Raw genomic sequence first — 22,649 nt, forward strand, 5'->3', positions numbered from 1 at the left:
AGATAGGCCTATATGAGGCGCACTTATCTCGGGGTTTGCCCTCTTTGTGTATAACCACGATCGTCGCCAGTCGCTGGTCCAACGGGAGGGTCCCACTCCCCCGCGCCTCCATAAACATGGCGCGCAGGTGAGGGGCGACCCTATCCGGAAATAGCTTGTACAAATCGACCGGCAAACCGTTCGGTCCCGAGGCTTTACCCGAGTTTAACGCGCGGATAGCCCCCGCCACCTCGTCAACAGTTATGTCACCATCTAGATCGTCCCTATCTATATCGGAGAGACAGGGCAACTCGATATCACGGAGGAGGTCAGACGAGTCCTCGGGCGGCCTATCTGACACTGAGGCATAAACCCTACAGAAATAGTCCGAGAAACACTGTACAATCCTCTCAGGTTCCACAATCGCCTCTCCCCTCTCTCCCGTCAACTCTGGCACAACTCTATTGACCCGTTCTTTTTTGTCCAGCCAAGCCAGGAGTTTCCTTGCCTTGTCACCAACATCATACAATCGGCCCTGCTGCTCCCTACTGAGGGTCTTAGCGGCGTTCGTCACCAGGTCCTTATACTCAGCTTGCTTCAAGCAAAGCTCATGCAGTGAGGACTCTGTAACCTCCTCCTCCAGCGCTCCCTCCAGAGCCGCGATCTCCTCCTCAACCTGCAGAACCTCGCCATCTCTCTGCCGCTTGGCAGCTACTACTAGGGAGAGGGCTTCCCCTCGGAGCACGGTCTTAAATGCTTCCCACAGCGACACTGCCGAGTCCACGGATCCCTGATTATCCTTGAAAAATTATCTACTTTCTTTACCAGCGCGCTGCGCATCTTGGGGTCTCGGAAATACCACGGGTTGATAGGGGCCACCCTTCCTCCTCCCTCCCGACCTAGATCCAGCCGGATCCACACTGGCGAATGGTCAGATATACCACGCGCCATGTGCCTCGCCTCGGAGACCAATGAGGCATGCGCAGCCAGAGTGAGTAGGTAATCAATCCTGGAGAGACTACCATGTGCCCCGGAGTGGAACGTGTATTGGCTCTGTGTGGGGTGCCGGAGCCTCCAGCAGTCTATCAGGCCAAGAGTGTTTAGGACGTCTGGGAGCCACCTCTGAGCCCCCCCTGTGTCTCTGGGCGGGTATCTATCCAGCAGCCCGGAGCCAACAGCGTTGAAATCACCTCCCACCACAAGCATACCCCCCGGGAGATCCAACAGGGCCCTACCCAGATCTGTGAACGTGGAGGCCTGCAGGGCCGGCGGGACATAAACCGAAACTAAAACCAAAGTTCTTCCTTCCCACCGCCCCGCCACCGCCACAAACCTCCCCCTATCATCAACAATGGTGGAGTCCACCTCAAATGGTAGCGAGGCTCTGACTAGGATGCCCACACCCCTGGATCCAGAGGAGAATCCCGAGTGTGCTATGAATTTATAACCCTTCCTATTCAGAGCATAACACGTATTACCAATAAGGTGCGTCTCCTGCAGCAAGGCAACATCCGGCATTGACCGTTTCAAGAATTGCAAAACAATCCCACGCTTAATGCGATCCCCCAAACCATTAACATTCCAGCTTATAACACTTAAACCCCTACCCCCCATCCTCAAACGTAAAGAGGCCCACCCCACTCCCGAAGAGCCACCATGGAACAGTCCTGGAAAGAATCATCATGCCTTGCAGAAATAAACCCCCAACAACAAACCCAAAATCCCAGAAACCCCCCCCCCCCCACCCTGCACCCCTGCGGCAGCTTACAAAGCCCCCCCAACTTGCAGTGTGCCTGTCGCCCTACAAAAACCCCAAAAATCTACAAAAAGTACCCTAAGGGAGGAAAAGAGCTACCCTCGTCCTCCCGCCGCCCTCCGCATTGACTGCACTCTATTCAAGTCTTCAAATATAGCCAAATCGAGTCAGACCGGCTCCGAAAAATCAGCCCTGCCCATCCCGGCCACTGTCCCCATCCTCGGCAATGTCCTCCCCCGTCCGTCGTTGGGGCAAAGCGTCCAGCCATTCATCGGCCATAACAGGAGAGTCAAAGAAAAATGTCCGATCTTCGTGCACCACACGTAGTCTGGCAGGGAAGAGCATGGCATACTTCAGACCCCTCTCCCGAAGCCGCCTCTTCACCCCCAGAAAGCCCTGTCTCTGCCTCTGCACCTGCTGGGTGAAGTCCGGGTAGAAATTCACCGACGCGTTCTGGAAGGGGACCGGGCCCGTCACCCTCGACGCTTGCAGGATAGCGTCCCGATCTCGAAAATGAAAGAGCCGAGCGACGATCGGCCTCGGTGGGGCACCCACCTTGGGCCTCCCACCCGGCACTCTATGGGCCCTTTCGACCGCAAAGAACTTTCCAAGACCCTTATGCTTCAGATGATTAAGCACCAAGTCCTCGACAAGCAGGTCAACCGAAGCCTCATCCGAGGACTCCGGGACCCCGATGACGCGCACGTTGTTGCGCCTGGCCCGGCTCTCAAAATCCTCCAGCCGGCGGGCGGCGAGATCACTCTCGGTCCTCAGCTTACGAACCTCGATCTGCAGTTCCGTGACATCGGTGAGGCCCGTGGTCTTGAGGTCCAGGGTCCTAACCCGTTCATTCGTTTTGCCCAAGTCCGCACGGATCAGGTTAACATCCACCAAGATGGCATCCACCTTATGCGCCAGGGCATCAAACTGTCTCCCAATCGAGGTCTGCATCCCTTCGAGCGCGCCCATGACATCCTGTAGTGAGAGCTCCGGGGCCAAAGGCGAGGCCTCCTTCTGGGTATCCGGCGACTGGCTCGACCCACTCGGTGATCCCTTCTGCAGAGCATAGCGGTCCATACTATTGACTTGGGTATAGGCTCCCCGCCTGGTAGACTTAGCCTTCAGCCGATCCACCTCTGCTTTGCCCGACATGGTTGATACCAAGCAGGTCGGTTCAGATAAGACGGGTCCCTCTCAATGAAAGGAATCAGGGGTGTTCAGTTCTGCAGTGGGCCACCAGAGTAGCCTGCAGAGCGTCCATAGGGTAATAAAGCCACCAAGAGCTCTCCAGGGGCAGGGCTGACAAAGGGAGAGAAAGCGAAAGTGAAAGGACGGGGACCTCCGTCCGACAGTTCACACCTCGCCTGGCCGTTGTTGTTCAACTAGAAGTCGGGCATCCTGCCAACTCTAGCTCCTGGCATCCCTCGGAGATAGGCCGCAATCTTCCGCCAGGCATAAGTCCGGTTCCCGGTGGGCGATCCGACCGCGGGTAGCATCAATCGCCTCCCTGACAGGTCATCCACTCGATGCCATGCATACCGACAGGATTAGAGACAGGATAGTCGACGGAGGGCGCGAGGGTCTCGGGAGCTCAGAGCTCACGCGGCCATCTTGGTCAAGCGCTAGGCTCCTCCTCCAGTCTGGTCCTTTTTAACATCTGTGGTGCAATGTCCTGGGATGACCGGTTCACAATTGAAGTTAGTCTATTGTGTTCAGCATGAAACCATAAATCCCAAGAACTCCTCCACCTCACCTACACTCTCACCCCTGCAGTATCTGTCACCCCAATCCCATCAGGTTGTGCAACTGATATCTACTGAATTCCAAGGTGTACCCGTGATTATTTATACCCTTCTGTCTTGCTGAAGATGGGGTTCCCTCCACTCACCCCTCATAGCACACCCACAGCACACTGCCAAAAGAAACACACATTGGCAAAGCCAGTAGGTTTCACCTATGAGAGCGATTTTGCTTTGGCAAAGTTTTGTAGTCCTGATGTACTGCAATGCGAATGCTGTGCAGCGTGGATATATATATATATATACATATATCTATTTCCAAACTCTGCCACAGAGACGCACTCACCCTCAAAGCGTCTTTTTTATTTCCATTCAATAGTCATCCAGATACACGCCGACGGCGCTCACATGTGCACAATTGTAATTATGCAAATGAGGGACTACGAAATGCGGCATGTTGCTAGTGCTTAAAAATGGCCCATGATCAAGGACTGTGATAAGTTTGAAACGCGTTGGGCCTGCATTTGGGGATTTGTATCTGGATGACTATTGAATGGAAATAAAAGACGCTTTGAGGGTGAGGGCGTCTCTGTTCTCTGTAGCAGAGTTTGGAAATGAATATGTAGCCTTTTTTGCACGAATGGTGGTTAAATAAGAAGTTAGGGGAAGTTAGTAAATACACTCTTAAGTATATAAAATATCTCTGAGCTCCTCCCTCTGTGAGGGGGATTGTAACCCACACCATGACTTGGCTTCATGGTGCGAGGAGGTTCCCCAATGATGAGGCATGCCACCTCTGGTGGGTGAGGGAAACCGTCCTTTAAAAGGTACGCCTTCTGAGATTGGTTTTGATTCCTTCAGCCACAATATACTATTTAGATCCAAGGGCACATTTTTGTTTGACTGTATGAATATGGGGAGCATGCCTTGTGTGGTCTCTAAACCTCCTCTAGCCCCTTTTTGTGCATCTCTCACTAGCATGAATAAGTCATAGAATATATCCAGACCCAGAACGACTTCAGAATCCCATCAAGGTTTGGCTACATTTCAATGGGATGCTGTTTGTAGGTATTTCCTGCAGCAAAATATTTTTATTGCCAACGCCATTAGTGAGCAGTAGGTGTTTGTTTGATTGCATCATTGTAACCAGATTGACTGTGTATAATCAAAGGTGTGTGCATTACTAGTTGTTTAAGACTTTCCTTATTTTTCCAGCATTTACCTTTACCGTAACTGTATAACCTGAACACTTTTGTCTCCCATATATGTAATATTTCAATGACCTCACAAGTATGATAGAATAAAACACAGCAAACTACCCACAACTCATTGCCTCACTGACCTAACATAATAAGCTTTAATTCGACCGTTGCCATAAATGTAAACACAATAGGTTGTCATTATAAAAGTTATGAAATAAAAACACTCAAACTTAATGTGTGCAATATGAAATAGACAAGATGTTTACACTAACCCACAGTTAGGACTAGCAGCATATAGGGGGGAACATCACAGCAACTTTAAGATACAAAAATTAATTCCATCCAGCAATTACTATGCTGGTTATCTACTGTTACACAATCTATATGCTATGTCCTGGGTGTCAATGGGGCAGTCTTTTCCTGTGTCTCCACATGTATAGAAGATATTAGGAGACAGTGAAGACCATTAGTTGAGCTGTGGCTGCCCTGAATATCCTAGTTGCAATTTTGTAGTGCCTAATGCTCAAGTTAAGGCATAAGGGCAAGATCCGTTTCCTCCTATGTGCATGATACTGCGGGCAATAGTACAGGACAAGGTCTACAGTTCTTAACCTCTGGGCAAAACGGGCATCTTCGATCAGGTTCAGCAACAACATGGGTTCGCCGCCACTTCACAGTAAATGATCGAAGTGGTCCCAATTCGAAATTTGATATAAAATGTCTTCGCACCCGGATGCTCAATCATGTCCATATACCTTTCCAGACAATAAGTATCTTTAAATTCCATAAGGGTAGAGATTAAAGTACCTGCCCCCCATGCTGGTGCAATCTACTATCTAAGTGTTTCCAATACTGCTCCTTGAGCGTAGACTTGGAAGTGCCATTGGACATTTACGGATGAGCCCATGTCGCCGCACCCGATATCCTTGAGTGATTTCTTGATAGTCCCCAACCATGGAATTCTAGTGGCCCCGGGAAGTTTCATAATCTCTTCAAAGCCCAACCTATAGGGTAATAGATTTACTGATGACCAGATCCACCTCCAGTACATGAAAGGTCTGTTTTACTTTGAGTAAGTGAGCGGATGCCAAGATTTAAACTAAGTGGTACCAATGGAGTACTGGGGGGGATGATTAGTTAAGAGGTGGAGAAAACGATTTTCCATCAACTCCAAATTGTTGACCTTAACATGCCCCCAGAGCTCCCGACCATACTGCATATTGCATGTTTTTTCTTGCTTATAATGTTTTGTTGCCCTGTAAAGTCCCTATGGAAACCATACTGAGGCGCAGACACTTATGGTTTCAGTGCGCAGGTGAACTGACCAGCAGGTGAAAAATGTAAGACCGCTTCACCACAGGCTACTTTTCCGTTAGCAGTTACTAGTACTGTGTGCTCAATCTCATTGACAGTCAAATGTCCTATCGCACTGAAGTATTTGTAGCTACCGTAACATTTATGTCAATCACTGGGGCCATTTCGCTAAAATCCATTTGATCTTGTGATGTATTGATATACCACAGGAAATTACCTAAAATTATTGATCATTTGGTGACTTTGTGTGAAAATATTCAAGTCATCTAGCCGGGTCTAGTGGCTCAGTGGACTAATGCGTCTACTGCAGGGGACTGTGTTCGACCTCATGGTCACAGGTTTAAAGCCCGGTGGGTCCACTCAGCCTTTCATCCATCTGAGGTCGATAAAATGAGTACCATTGAGTTGGGTAACAAACATCAGTTATTCAGCGCCAAGATACCCGAAGTGGTGATCGTGCGCTTTACAATTGCACATGTTATGTTATCTATATTTTTGTTGCTTACACTCAAAAATGTGTCCTTAAGATGAACCTTAACAGGTTAAAACGTAGTGAATGCATTGGGAATTAGAAATCGTGTCTAGATCAGACTTGTTTCATGAGCAGAATTGAATTGTCCACTTACAAGGTAAATCCTAAATCTTTTCTGTGCTTCCTACTGATGAGTGATCCTTAATGAGTTGATGTCATAGACTGTACCATGTATTTTTTTTCTTTCCTGCAGTCAGTCTGGTACTTCTTCATTGAATGCTGTATGCTTTTTGGAGTGTTATCACACCCTCTGGGACATAGTGATCAATGTTTTACCTGCACTCCCTGATACCTGCACTACCCTGATAGCAAGGTATCTTGCATAATTTGGTCCTCCACATATCTTGCACCTAATTCCTCATGGATGGCAGAATTGGGGCTGTAAAGAGGTCCCTCCAGGAAACTGCATAAAACTGTTTCTCTAATTATTTCCAGACCCCCAAGAAGGTTGGGGACTTTACACTGAAATCGTTCCTTAACAAGAGGTTCAAAATAATGACCATTGCGCAAGTTGTGCTGATTAGATCTGTCCTTGGAAATGAAGGCAACATACTTTCAACAAACAGTCCTGCTACGTTTCCGCATTGTGTATTCCCCTCTGGGTTTTAACAAAGGTCATTCTGATGGCCTGGTTCATCTTCCCTGCCAAGATGTGTATGCCTGTACTTCAATGACTAGTTGTTGAAGATTGGCTTGCCTCGGGTATTTGTGGAACACATGCAGAAAATGTTGTCCCTCCCCCCTGAGTTTTTCCATGAACAAGTCCTTGTTTTATCTTCAACACTGCTCTAACCTTCCCCCCTCACTCATTCCCCCCCCCCCCCCCCCCCGCCCCGGGATGGCATTGCATTGGTATTAGATTCACAATGTGAGGATTTGACGGTATAAACAGACAAGAGATGAATAAGTTAATGACTTTCCGTAGCACTCTATCAGGTGGTCACAGCAGACTCCTCACTGGTTGCCCACTTCCATTTCAGTACAGTACTTTTAGAAGGAATATGGCTTAATTTGGGTTTTGCACACTGCTTGTGCAAATTCATTGTCAGCCACGCTCAGCCTCAGAGGGCTTAAAAAATAATAGTAGACAACTGACATCGGTGTGCAAGGTTGTCGCAAATAAGCAACTATGTGTTTTCTTGTCCTGCTTTGTGACTGAGTCTGATGGTTAAATCTGCTGACTTGAATGGAGCTATTTATTGTAAGTATTTCTGGATTCAATCTGACTCTTGTAAAAATAAACAATATGAATTGTCTGGGGTTAGATACACCAGAAAGAGTGGTACTGAAGGTAAGTACCATGTTCTTGTAGAGATGGCTATTTACTTGGAGAGGGTAAGCTTTGGAATGCAGTTTGAATGATAAGGTGCTTCAACTATCAAAGCTCCTATTTATTGCTTTAAGCAGCCAGCATGGAGTGTGTCTGTATTTGAAGGAGCACCGTTGTAAAATGTATTAGTCATGCCACTCCTGAGTAAATAGCTTCTGTTGATAGCTTTTTTACCATTTCTGACTCAGAAGTCCAAGGGACGCCCAGTATAGTTGGGCCTTTCTATGAGACGCTTCAGGTTTCATTTATTACTGCTAGGCTGTGGTGTTGCACATATTACTTTGCTAATCTTTGTATTTCAGCACTTTACGTGAGAGTAATATGGGCTGCCTTGTCTTGTGTCTACTGAGCAATAGTCTGTACCACGGTGCACAATACAATTTTCTCTGAGGTTCGCTCATTTAGGCAAAATATCCAGTCCACATGGTTTGCACTATCTTATTGTGCTCAGAACTTTTTCAGAGATCATCTCCTAAAGTGGAGCCACCTGCATGATAAGATTTTGCTTGTATGCTTCCAAATACAGGGGTTCTTGAAAGGTTTCCATGCAGCCACATAGGTAAGACTGTGGGTTGTCGGCTACGGTTAAAACAAGCCAATTGATTTGGCAGGCAACTTGGTGCTAGAATCTGATGTTTACATATGGAAGTCGGTCTACGCAGGAGGGCCTGGAAGATCCCATAGATCTTTAAAATAGCGCCTGTGAGTCCATGAGGTTGTGTGAAGATGGCATTCTGGCGTCCTGCACCAGGTCCAGCATTCGCAGTCGTCTCTATTTTGGATCAAAGACCCATAGTCTGACTGCTGAAGGGATGGTGATGAAGTAGTCCTTTTCAAACAGTAGCAATTGTGCTGTACAACTTTATCTAGCAGCCAGTAATCATGTTAAGGTACGCAGTAACTGAATAATATGCCTTATTATTACAAACTTATAGGACATTTAAAGGGAGCTACCGATTTTCTCCTTACCATGAAGGTTCATTTCTTACAATTCCCAACTTTTGTATGAGAAGATAGTTAAAAACAAGATTTAGTTGCATATTGGACCTGTGCTTATTCAACCCGTTGCTGGGGCAGCTATGCGCAATACAAATTTGACTAATAATAATAATGTACATCAGTCCTTTTGAGGCTGGAAAAAAATATACATATATATATATTATTTTAGCTCCATGTTTGTGGCATGCAGCTCAAGCCGTTTGAAGTGTGCCAGAATCTGGTCTTAAAATGTGAGGAAAACATCAGTCTGGCGTGTGAATTTAAAAGAACCAATAAAACAAACAGTCCGTTTTAGTGAATGGTTTCAGTGCAATTCCAGTGATGACTTTATGTGAGCACTATTGCAAGCATATTCCTTATTGCCTTCATGGCCTGGCTTTTTTTTTTCCCACTACGTGGGTAGCCTTTTTTGACTCGTGGCAGACCTAGAAACTACTTTATCTCCCTTCTCTCCGTTTAGCTTCTGGTAATTATGTTGGGCTAAGCTAAATTGACACTCTTTCCTTCTTGTTAATGAACTTCACTTCTGTAAATGTATTTTTATGGCAATTTGTTACTATATGGTTAGTCTGAAGGAAAGTGTATAGTTCTCTGAAGTTTCTGAAAGGTAAAGAGCATTTTATAAAGTTCCTTAGTAAGACTGAATATCCACATCTTTGGTTTGCAGGCGGAACCATATATGTGTTGCCCCTCCATGTTGATACTCCTTTGTCTCTCCAAACTCCGACATGCCTTCTGTGCCATTGAGATAGCAGTTGACCATGTGGGATAGCGACAGGATACATAGTGCACTCTTTTAATCCTTCTCTTATCTTGCCAAACATGTTTCTGGTGTGCATGCTTTCAGATACTTCCTTCTGAAAATATTCTCTGAATTGCTGGTGATTTTATCATCTGGATTAAAGAACATGGTGTTTAGAGAAGAACCTTGATGTTATGCAAACTTGTCAAGGTGTGCCCTATGGATGCAAATGATGACATTTCTGCTTGGAGATACTTTTGTGAAGGTTAGTCCCTTCACGCAAGGAGAAGTAAGATAGTTATCCTTCATTGGTTTGTAGATCTACTAGAACTGTTGTCATTCCCAGCTTCAGTTGGCAGTCTTGCATTCTCTTTGACTCATGTGGGCAATGTTTGCTGCATGTAACTCAATTGAAGATCCTGATGCTGAAGAACCATCGTTAAAGGTAACCAACCTTATTCTTGCTAAATAAGTTAATTATCCTTCCAAGGTTTTTTTTTGTCTTTGGTGATATCATTTTGAATTAAAGAACTAAAATTGCTTTTTGGTCAGAATTTTAAGACGAGTGTTTGTGTTTCAGACAGACGCATCATGCCTAACTTGGGAAGGAATGCAGTATCATGGAAAACTTGCAATTATCGAGAAACTTACGGTAAGTAATTTCCATTTTTGGTAGTTTCAGTTTCCAATACAGATCATTTTGTAGTGGGACAATGCTTGCAGGTTTGTTGTGCTTATCCAGTAAGGAGACATGTTACATAGAACTGTGATGTGGCATCTGTTAGTTCATCTTCCTCTGTCCACGGGGAGGTAATACACTGAAGTCTAAGTTAATAGTAAATTGGGGTGTTTTTTAAATTTTTATAATCCTCTTGAGATTCAGTGGACATTAGATTGATAGTGGCAACAGCTAGAATACAATATAAAAAATTATTTCAGAGATTGTGTATGTGTGATTAAAAAAGAAAATACTATTTGTAAATAATTTCATAGTTACAAGACTCTCCAACTGATTCTCTACTCATGTTACTACTTTAGATCCTTTGCCCAAATTGTATTTCGCTCTTGGGATTTTCTAGGAACAATAAACGTCTACTCGTTGTGCTGTTTCTTTTTTTTTGTAGTCCCTTCCTTTCCAGAAGATAGAGCATGTCATCACTGCACAAGACCACCAACCAACACCAGACAGTTGCGTTCTTAGTATGGTGGTGGGACAGCTTAAGGTAAACATTCCAATTAAAATGCATCTAAGAACTTGTGTTAGTGGCTTTTTTATATTACTTGTTGTACTTAACACACATTCAAAGCTGCCCGACCTATTGAGCTCTACCACCCTGTTACCATTTTCCCATTTGTTTTTCGATAATGTGTTTCGTGGTGATGCTGCTGCAGAGTCTGGAATGCGTTTTGCTCTATAGTTCATGCCCGCTGATGATATACCAAGTAAAACAATATTTGTAGGACATTTGTGGAATTTCAACTAGTTAAGAAACTATACAGGCTTGTCAATGAACCTTCTGGTTAGCAAATTCAGCATTTCATACTAATCTGAGATGCACAGCTATTGCTACATTTTAGTGTGTGAAATGTAATGCATTAATATTAAAACTTTTCATTATGTACTTCCCGTTGATACTTGAAGAAATTAAAACATACAATTGCCATTTAGCATTGTACAGTATTGTATTATCTCAGATTGTCCTTCTGGGCAAAAATGAAACTATTTCAGCAGACTGCTGGTAATGTTTTCTTTAAACTTTCAACCCCTAAACACACATGTGCCAATTTTGAATAATCCAGTGTGCTTCCCTCCTACTTGTAAATTGTAGTCCTTACCCGAGTACCCCCTCTAGTGTTGACTTCTCCACTGAAACTTCCGTTGGATCCTCCGCCATGGTTTGTTCCTCTTGAGTGAAAAAATCCACCAAATCTTTAGTGGTCTTGACATTGACCAAAATTTCTTAAAGGACTGTGTCTTGGGAGGTCTGTGAAGGGAAAAGGGTATTTCCGGACACTAACAGCACCTGTGCAAATCTTCGGATGGGAGACTTTTTAAGGGAGGGCTAGCTTTTATCCAAAGAAATGAATGTGTCGACTTGGAGAATTCCAAATCGCCTAGCTTTAGGCCAACCATAAGTGGAAGGGACCTCATCTGCTTTGTCTATTTGGCACAGTTGGCATTTTCCAAGAAAGATCTGTTGTTAAATGAGATAGCCAGATTCTTACTCTTCGTTGGCCTCGTCCAGAAGTTTCTACAGACACACCTGTTGGGAACAACAGATCTCTTTCTTGGGGTTTCTTAACAAAGTTTCTAAAACATGGCTATCCCTCTGTCTATCTTGGGGGGAAACAATCATCTACCATCGAAAGAGGGGCCGGAGCAATCCTCCTTCAGACATACCCATACTTCTTTTTCTAGTGTTTTTTTGTAAGCTACTAGCGATGTGTTGGGCCAGTTTGCCAGATGATGTTGAGTCCAAAAATAGGGTATGATGTAAATCTGTTGTGCCTGGTTTTCGGTTTCAACCCAAACAAATACCCCAGACCGAAATCTGCCTTTCAAGTGTATACAGAAAAGTCCTGAAATTTGGTCACTAGATGGGAAAAGTGTCCCACTCTTTGAATAATTTATACATGAACCACAAATCGCATCCTCTTTATTTTGGATAGTAATCTTGCTGGTTGGATTGTTTAGGATTAAGGTCACTTAGGATATGTGACTATATATAAAGGTATAATAATGCCCAGTTAAGCAAATGAATAGGATTTATTTTAGCTATCCAAATTAGCTTTTTGCACAACAATATATAGCTACAATATCTCTCCTTTAGAACTAGGATTACATAATTAGTGGCTTTCTTCCCTGGTTAGGGTATTTTGTATACCCATGACCCTGGAGTTTACTATATTACTTGTATATGGATGGAAGTCCTCATTACACAATGGTAAAAGGATGGTAGCACTTAAACAATAAGTATTTACTGTTATATTTTTATAAAGTACTCTTTGGTGCGAAGACTTGACTGGCAGGCATGATGAACTAAAGCAGGCCACATAATCTTAAGGCAGAGTGCACTAAATCCACCTGTCAGGACATATCTGCATGAGCAGATATGCCCCTGCAGTATCCGTGTCAATTTGTGAATATTCTTAGTGAACAGGAAAGCCATAAGAAGTACAAGGGCAGGACACTTGTCATTGCGAGTTGCCCAGCTCCATGATGGTTCACTGTAGTATGGGATATTTGGTGCCAAACATCTCATCTTAATAAACCTGCACTAATTCCAGTGTCGGATTTATAAATTGCACACAGAAGATCCTTTAGAGGGACCCCTTGAAACCTACCAACCCTTAGTGTGGTCACTGACTGGTCTAAGCCAGCCTTTCACTAACCGAGTTCTGACCTCATGGGGTGAGTGCCTTAACGGTCAGAGGGTGAAAGCAATGCCTGGACATGGCAGAGGTGTTCACACCTCCCCCCGGTCAGGAAGAGCCAGCTGTGGCGGGAAGCTTCAAAGGACTTGCCGCCTTTGAATTGCGACCACAGTCTCTCCTAATAGAAGGAGCAGGCCCGCCCCCTCCCGTCATCAGTCCTTTTGGCGGCAAGACAGGCAGGAAAGCCAAGTAAGAATAGGTGGTGAGCCCCCCTTTGCCTGCTCCACCCCTCAGGTGTTGGAGGCGGGGTGAAGCACATTTTTCAGTACCCACCATCTTGAAGATGGTGTGACTTCTCCAATCAGGGCTAGGGCTAAGTGCCCCTCCCAAAGGAGGTGGGCATAAGAGGGTGTCAACACCCAGGTAAGAGGCTTATTGACCACTACCTGTTACTCCCTTGTAAACCCCCCTAAATTTAGTATTTAGGAGGCATCCCCAGACCCTGAAACTAGATTCCGTGGACGCTAGAAGACGATGAATGAAGAAACGCTGTTGGACCGTACCTTGCACCTCGTGGTGTACTCCTGCATGCTGCCACAGAACTCAACAATCACCATCCTCCAGCTAGTCTCGTTGCTGTGTGGGTTCCACAAACCCCAGCTGGTCATCAGCACTTCGCAAATTGCTTAAGAACTCTAGCGATATAGAGCACGGGTGCTCATAGTACGGCCCGGCAAGCCTTCCTTGGCGGCCCGCGGACCTTGTAGACATTGTTGTGTTTTAAAAAATTTCTTTTTTTAAAAAAATTAGTGTGTCAGCAAACTCCGCCGCAGCACTGCGCACTCCCAGACACTCTGCTCTACTGAGGCTGGGCAATTCAAGCAGAGTGGAGATGCAGGGGCGCTAAGAGGTTAAATACAACAAAGCCTCATTAACAAGTAAATGGTCTTTTAAAGACCTGTCAAGTACTCCGGGTGTGGCTGCATGTGTGCCCAGGAAGCCGGGCTGGTACACGCGCGGGGTGAGGTGACAGACGGAGGGTGACAGACGGAGGGTGATAAAAAGAGAGAGAGAAAGATGTGTGTATGTCGGGTCTGGTGGCTTAGTGGACGAAGGCGTCCGCTGCAGGGTCCTGTGTTCAACCTCATGGTCATTTTTTTGCTCTAGCCCCGCCTCCCTCCCCCACTGACCCCGCCCCCACTGGTGCAGCCCTCGGCCACAAACCACACTGTAAATTTGGCCCACAAGAGAAAGTTTGTGAGTACCCATGATATAGAGGTTCTTTCTCCCTGCAGCCACAGGCACCAAAACCAGCAAAGTCTGGTCCATCAACGTCCAGCTCCTCAGCCCGACTGATGTCTCGGAGTTCCTGCTGAAGGTACCCATCCTCTGGAGGGTCAGCTTGGCCTATGCGCCAAGTCTTGAGGCCCCAGGGCCCACTGGAGCTGCAAGGCACGAATACCCATTGTACCAGACCCCTTGCTTCATAAACCTATTAAACCGAGTCCATGCGGACTCCAACTTTACAGCAAGTCTGCACCCAACGAGGGACTTCAGGACTCCGGAGCGCCACCTCAGTAGTGGCCTAGCAGTCCCAGAATCGTCGCTCCAGGGTGCCTGCAACTGACCGTGAGGTTCATTTTTGCGTACCTATGCCAAGCTGCACTTTTTCACTGCACCCAGCCTAGGTCATCTTCTAACCCGCTGTGCTCCGGAACTGTTGGGACCTCTACTCCTTTCAGAGCCTTTGGACTTGCCTGCAAGTCCCCATTTGCTTTAACAGTTGGCCCCTTTATTCGTAACGCTCGAGCCACAAAGTCTCTTTACTCCCGCCTCTCTGTGAAATGCAGGTAGCTCCCGAGTACTTGGCCTCGGAACTTTGGTCCCTGACCCCCAACTCTTCGATTTCTAAAATGTGAACCACAAATAAAACTGCACGGCACTGCTTTTTCTACTTTTTTTGCAGAATTTTATATTGCGCTAACTTGACCCGAATCCAATCAGGTACTAGAGCGCTTTACATAGCACCAGTTACGTTACATTAGGACACACATTCATTCTTTTGTTAGGCACGGGGAGATGAAGTGATTTGCCCAGAATCACAGGATGTTCAGCATCATTACCGAGACTCGAACCCAGTTCCCCAGGTCCGAGGTCGAGCGCCCTAGCCGTTAGGCCAACTCCTCTCCCCAATTGGAAATGGATTGCGCTTAATTGCACACATCTGTAGATATTGCATAAACTGTGATTTTCTCATATTGTGAAAAGTATTTACCATGAACCCGAAGTTTTTGGTCTAATATTTAATATTAAATCCGTTTCGACTTCTTTCATTGAGTGTGTGTGTATCATTTATTGCCTTGGTGTGTTCAACAAATGCTTAGCACTACCCTCTGATAAGTCGAACTGCTTGCCCACTCTCCCACAAAATAGTGTGTTGGTATTATCTACTTTTGCCTCTGTAAACCAGTAAGGGTCTCTTCGACCTCTTCACAGTGTACCCCATTGTGATGCACTATATAGAGAGGTGGGTTTCCTACACTTCTTGAGCGCTCTCTCCATCTCGCTCGTTCTTTTTCTCTTGCGCTCCTGCACTCTCTCTCTCGATTGCGCTCTTGCTTTCTTCCTATCTTGGTCCAGAAAGAGTGCTTTTTGTAATGTGGTGTAAATCTGTTGAATAGTTTTGGAGTTATTAATGAAAATATTTATGTATATCTATAAAATGGGGGGGGGGGGGTTGAATAATAAAGCAGAAATAGGACATAAGAGATCAGGATAGAGGTAGCCTGATCCCATGGGACTGAATGAGGAGTCTGTGAAGGACCCGTTATGGGGAAGAAATTGTGAAAACTCCTAACTAACTCACACACTCCCCATGCACTACTAATTACCCCACATATTACATCACTCAACATCTTCTCTGATATCATTGAATGTATCACTGCAACATTTGCTGTAAAAGTGTTTAGAAAACTCTGCATGGGTGGGCTTTCGAGTTATAGTTACCTTGGGGCACAAGTTATAGCTACTTGATATAACTATAACTGCTAATATGTATGGTTGTAGAATGTTCCTGTAACCCTTTTTTCTTTCAGTGAATATCTGTCTTTGTAATTCTATTTCCTCACTATAATGTCCCTGTAACCTTTGGTGTTTTTTTCTGTGTGTGTATGTGTGTGTGTATGTGTATATATATATATATATATATATATATATGTATCTATATATATATATCTCTATCCCCAATATATCCATCTCCTAGGCCCCTGATTCACCTTCTCCGTGACTGCTGCAGTGTGAAATATTCTGCCTGGATGTTGACTTTGGCCTCTACCATTCTGTTTGGGTCAGATATACCAAAAGGTAGTTTCCTAACTGGTTGTTGCTGGAAGACTTAAAACTTGTTGCTATGGCCTCATAATGTATGGATTGCAATGAAGAAGAGGTAATGTTGCTCATATTTTCTGATGAACTTCATTATAGTGAGTCCTACACTTCCTCGTCCTAGTTCTAGGGTCTCCTCTTCCCCCCCGTGTGGTCTGTTTGATTTTTTTTTTATACTGCTCAAGTATTAATAACATAATGCCCTTGTGAAGGGACAGGTAGCTATGTCCTCTTGGCGAGGGGTCTAAGATTTTGTTAAAACTGTTTCCCTGATGTAACTTGCTCCAAAAAGTATTAGCTGTTTTAAGCGGTCCTATGCTATTAGAACACTTTAACTATTTTATTGGCCTTTAACGCTGTACAAAATCATGATTGATGAATTTTAGGATTATGACAAGGAAGAATAGAAATCGGTGTAATGTTTACCAGCAGGAAATTGGAGCATTCTTGATGGTTTTGTTTTAGAATTTTTAAAACCTGAACAGATTTTGGAGTAAGACAAATTAAATAACATATTCTATTTTAGGTGTTTTATTTTGTGCAGTGAATTTAAAAATGTATTGTAGAGATCATTTGATAAGTGAGATGGCTTCAGGTGACTCCAGCATAAGGTAGACTTGGGTGTCATCACGATACTAAATAAAATCTGCCCCAAGATCTTAAATCACATCACCCAATAGTTCATTAAAATTCCTTGGTTCGCGGCATGTGTGCTGTAGATACACATGCTTTGCATACTCCTGCCATCTAGTGTTGGGTCTGGATGTTTGCAAGTTGGTTTTCTTTTAAGAAGTCTTTTCCAGTCACGAGGGAAGGTGACTCCTCCTTTCGGTGATATTGCACATGGGCGTTTACTCCATTGTTAGATTGTTTTCCTGCCATTGGGTTTGGATGGGTATTGCTGCTCTTTGATTCAAAACACTCAGTCGAGATCCCTTCAGTGCGCAATTCACTTTACCCCCGGTGTTGTTTTTGATCGCGTCTTTCACATTTCGTGTCGAAATTTATGAAAACTTTATCTAGATCATCGAAAAAACTTTAACCGTGGCCTTTGAGCCCACCTCCATCCTCTGTCGTCTTATACTTCAAGAACCAGCGTCCTGTTTTCCATCGATGGAATGGACACTTTTCAATTTTTTCCTTGATGCCATTCCAAATATCCCTGCACCGACCAGCATAAGGTCTGCAATCGCTGTCTCTCCCCAGAACATAAGGAGGAAGACTTCAACACGTGTCAGTCGTTCCGATCCAGTAAGACTCTACGGGACCGTCTGGCTCGACGGAGAGATGCAACGAAAAGGTATCGAGGACTTGCCTGATATCTTCGCTGGACATCTAGGGCAGGAAGAAATGGCAGCAGAAGAAGAAGCCTTCTCCCCACAAGACTCTGATTCGGAGTTGGAGATCGAACTAGAGTCCCACGACGTTCCGGCTGGACAAGGTGCTGTGAGTACCAAAGCCCCTTTGCCCACCAAACCTACTCCAACAAACCAAAAGGTTATTGGGCCACCACTACCAGCAGGCCATGGTCCGCACTGAGACTCTGATTCAAACACCCCGCCTTCTAACTCGGCACGAAAATAGCACGTCAAGCCTTCCGGCTCGGGCCCGGCCCAAGATGACACCGCTTCGGATCCGAAACATCTCAGATTGAAAGAGAGAGAACTGAAATCCAGCTCTGCACCAAAACTTTGTGCCAAAACAAAGACACTCCTTTACAACCACCGGAGCCGATATTAAAAAAAAAAAAAAAAAAGATTAAAGAAAAGCTGGATCCCAAACAAAAGAGAATTCACTTAAATCCTTTTACTGGTCACATAATCGCAAAACCAGTAATAACTTAAAAAGGAAAATGCACTGAATAAAAAATATTCGTCTCAAGAAGAAAAAGGACATAGCTACTAGGCCCATTCATGTTCCCCAACCCTTCCACCTTTTTCACCAATACCCGCGTTGTCACATACAGATCCTCTACACATTACACCATCGGGTTGCCCTAACACAAATCCTGATATACAAGAGGATGATACAGTTTCAGCCACAACCAGATCCCTGGGATGACTATAACATAGATCAACCTTAAGATACAGACCCGAATCTATACCCAGCAAAACCTTCCTCTCCTGCCGATGATACTGCATATCAGGAATCCATTGCTAGGGTAGCTAATTACCACAGAGTACCTTTACACAAGGAAGCACTGGAGGAAGATTTTCTATTTGCAGCATTTGGGAACACACAGAACAAGACAAATGTTGCCTATGCTTAAAGGTATGTTGGGACATACTAATATTTTTAAAGGCCCTGTTAGAGCATGTATATTAACACCTAGAGTGGACAAAAAATATAAACCCCCTCCATCTGACCCAGTTTTCATTTGGGGTCAGTTGCCTTTGAATTCATTAGTGGTCTCTAATGCAGTAAAAGGGCAAATATGCAAACATCAGGGGAAGCACCACCTCCAGATAAAGAATCCAAACTCATAGATGCATTGGGGATAAAGTGTGGCTGCTCAGTCAGCCAACCATTGGCATATAGCTAATACACAGGGTCTCTTATCCAGGTATGATAGAGCTCACTGGGGTGAGAAGGAAGAAGAATAAAAATATCTACCAGAAGAACAAAAAAAGAGGGGACAAGAAATAGTACGAGAAGGGAAACATTTTTTCTTATTCATCTATCAGGTGTGCATTAGATGCTGCAGATACTGCAGCTAGAGGAATCGACACTAGCATTATGCTCAAGAGACATGCATGGCTCAGAATTTCTGGTTGCAAACCAGGAGTGCAACAAACCATTCCTAATGCATCCTTTGATTTAAAAATCAAAAAAAATCTTGTTAGGTCTCAAATAGATCAGTGCCTTGAAAAAATGAAAGATACCGAAGTAGCAAAGTCCATGGGAGCACTTAAAGCTCCTTCTACCAGAGGTTCCTTTTGTCACTCCTTTTACAGAGGAGGCTCCAAAACTTACTTACACCTCAGATGCGGCCGCATCTTCATATAAGGCACAAACACTATCATCCCTCTCAAGAGGATTCTACAGTGGTAACTATAGAGGATACAATTTTAAAGGAAGAGGGAAAGGTACAACAGCATGTACCTCCCAGTCCTCTAACAAGCAGTGGCTTGCTACCCCCCCCCCCCCCCCCCCCGACCATTCATAATCTGTCGAGGGAATATTATAACTGTTTCAACGCACTTGGCAATCCATCACAACAGACAAAGGGGTTTTGGGTATTATCCAAAATGTTTATTGCCTGGAGCTTACCAGCAGTCCTCCCTTATATTCCACCTCGCATTCACACACACTCACTACAACAGCAACAGCTTCTCAAAGAAGTAGTACAAGCTCTTCTAACAAAAGGAGCTATAGTACCAGTTTCATTAAATAATCAAGGGTCTGTAGTCTACTCACTTTACTTCCTGATCTCCTTAAAGGATGGGTCTCTGCGACCAATCTTAGATCTCAGACTGGTAGACCTATACATACTGTCAGAACACTTCATATGGTTACTTTCACTTCTACAACAAGGCAACTTCATGTCCACCCTATACTTAAAGGACGCAAAGTTCCATATTTCTATCTATCCAGCACATCACAACTATCTCAGATTTGTGATAGCATAAAATCACTATCAATTCAAAGTACTTCCATTCGGAGTGATTCATGCTCCCAGAGTATTCACAACATGTCTAGCAGTAGTAGAAGCTCATTTAAGAAGACCACAAATTCATGTCTTCCCATATCTGGCCGATCGCCTCATCAAAGCCAACACACAGAGAAAGTGTTTACAACACACTCCAGCTACAATAAAACTTCTCCATCAATTGGGATTTTTCAGTCCATGCACAAAAGTCCCATCTTCAACCCTCACTACTGAAAACATATCTAGGAGCACCGCTGAACAATCACACAGCTCTAGCCTCTCCCAATGCAGCCAGAATTCAAAATTTTCAGACTTTATTACTACATTTTACAACAACTAATACCCAACGGTGAAGCCTTTCATGCAATTCTTAGGAATGATGGCATCATACATTGCAATAGTGCCTCACTTAAGACTGCATATGCAACCTTTACAAGAATGCTTAGCACATCAGTTGAATCAATCACAGGGTCAATTAACAGATCTAGTGTTGGTAGACAGCTGAACCCATCGCTCTCTGCAGTGGTGGAAAACACAAAATCAAAAGGGCGGCCGTTCATCTGTGGAAAACGTGTAATATTTTCTTGGCATATGGTGTCCATTTAAGTTTCCTTCGTAATTCATTTGTCTTTTCATTCTGCCTGTGCTATCTATTTTAGTTTACTTCCTAACTAAGCTAAATGCAATGTACGTGCTGAGAGTTTGTAGCTGTCAGAGCACCTGGTCTCAGATGTTAACTGTCAATCATTTACTGCTGCTATAAGCACTCCTGCTACCCCTCCCGCTTTGCTGGTCAAGTGGTTATTCATCTCCTCTTGTTTGCTGAAAACTATTTCTGAAACTTGTTCTCCCTATTTATGTTCACATGCTTACACTTCAGAAAACCTGTATAAAAGCCCTGTGTTCTGTGACTTCAGTGTACTACCTCAGGCAGCACTTGAGAGTTGTGTGGACGTGGTCCCATTCATGAGTGATTAATAAACTTATTTATTTCCTACTCCTGTGCTGATCACTACTTTGTTGGTCTTTGAACCTGTGGCCAAAAGGGTGACCCTGCACCAGTGTACCCCTAAAAAGGTAAATTTCCACACATTGACCCCATTCGACAAGTTGTACTAACAGCAGATGCATCGCTCACAGGTTGGGGTGCCCATCTCCAGCATATGACAATTCAAGATTTATAGGACACCAAACACCGAAATCTCCACATCAATTATTTGGAGCTTCTAGCAGGTCAACTAACACTAAAAGCTTTTCAACCTCACCTAATAAAGAAAGTTGTCCTAGTCCGGACGGTCAATATTACACCCATGTACAAAAACGGAGGGGGGAAGGGGGGGCACTCTCTCTACAGTTGTCACGCCTCTCTCAGACCATTTGGCGTTGTGCAATACATCACAAAATTCACCTTCTGGAAGTACACCTTCCAGGAATAAACCACCAATTTGCCTACCTCCTCAACAAGATGCGGCAACAAGTACACAAATGGTAAATTCATCCCGCGTTCTCCTCACATACTTCCAGAAATGGGGATTCCCACAAATTGACCTCTTTGCCACGGCAGAAAACTCAAAATGCCCAAACTTCGCCTCCAGATTCTCACACCCTCTATCCAAACGCAATGCCCTATGTATGTACTGGTCAGGGATATTTGCTTGGGCTTTTCCGCGCCTCTCCCTCCTTCCATTTCTGGTTTGGAAACTCGGGCCGACACACTCACACTGATTCTAGTGGTTCCCACGTGTGCTCATCAACCTTGGTTCACCACACCACTAGAACGTTCTGTAGTTCCACACCAAAAACTGCACCTCACCTTCTACCTTCTCACACAGAACCATGGAGAAATCAGACGTCCAAACCCAAAGGAGCTCAACCTAGTGATCTGGTTCTTGAAGTCCGAGTTTGGATACCTAAATCTACCATCATTGTATAACAGTTCTTTAAGAGGCAAGGAAACCTACAACTAGAGCATGTTATGCAGCAAAATCGAAATGGTTTGTTTACATAGTGTAATAACAAAATTGATCCGCTAGATGCATCTATACAAAATATTATTTATCTTTTGCATCTACAGCGAGTAGGCTTAGCCTACACATCCATTCGACTACACCTTGCAGCAGTAGCTGTATGTCTGCAAAACAGACATTTATCCTCATTCAAAGTTCCAGTTATCAAAGCTTTTATGGACGGCCTTAAAAGAATACCACTGCCAAAAGTACCACCTGCACCTGTCTGGAACCTTAATTTTGTTCTCACAAGGCTTACGGGTCCACCTTTTGAGCCTTTACACGATTGTGCATTACAATTTCTTTCATGGAAGGTTGCTTTTCTGATTGCTATCGCTTCATTAGGACGTGTTGGTGAGCTACAGGCATGAACCTTTCTTGCAGCTTCACAAACCTAGTGGTTCTTCGTACAAATGCAAATTCCTTTCAAAGGTAGTTTCTGCTTTTCATATCAACCTATCAGTTGAGTTACCTGTGTTCTTCCCTCAACCAGATTCAGTAGCAGAAAGGGCTATACGCACTTGATGTTAAAAGAGCACTATTGTACTATATCGATAGAACAAAAGATTTCTGTAAAACAAATCCACTTTATGTTGGATTTGCTCCACCTCGTAAAAGAAATCCTATTTCTAAATGCGGTAT

At 44.4% G+C, this 22,649-nt stretch overlaps 1 protein-coding gene across 6 annotated transcripts in view; it reads left to right on the forward strand.

The window, feature by feature from the left end:
• The window catches only part of NUTF2 (nuclear transport factor 2), a 158,101-nt gene that overhangs the window by 83,599 nt on the left and 51,853 nt on the right, over positions 1-22,649 (forward strand). For all 6 annotated transcript variants that reach the window (XM_085639070.1, XM_085639067.1, XM_085639069.1 and 3 more), the window contains exons 3-4: positions 10,174-10,245; positions 10,718-10,816. In XM_085639070.1, the coding sequence (XP_085495196.1) occupies positions 10,174-10,245; positions 10,718-10,816 (171 nt within the window). The remainder of the gene's footprint in view (positions 1-10,173; positions 10,246-10,717; positions 10,817-22,649) is intronic.

This window comes from Triturus cristatus, chromosome 12 (genome assembly GCF_964204655.1).
Source record: "Triturus cristatus chromosome 12, aTriCri1.1, whole genome shotgun sequence".
NCBI lineage: Eukaryota > Metazoa > Chordata > Amphibia > Caudata > Salamandridae > Triturus > Triturus cristatus.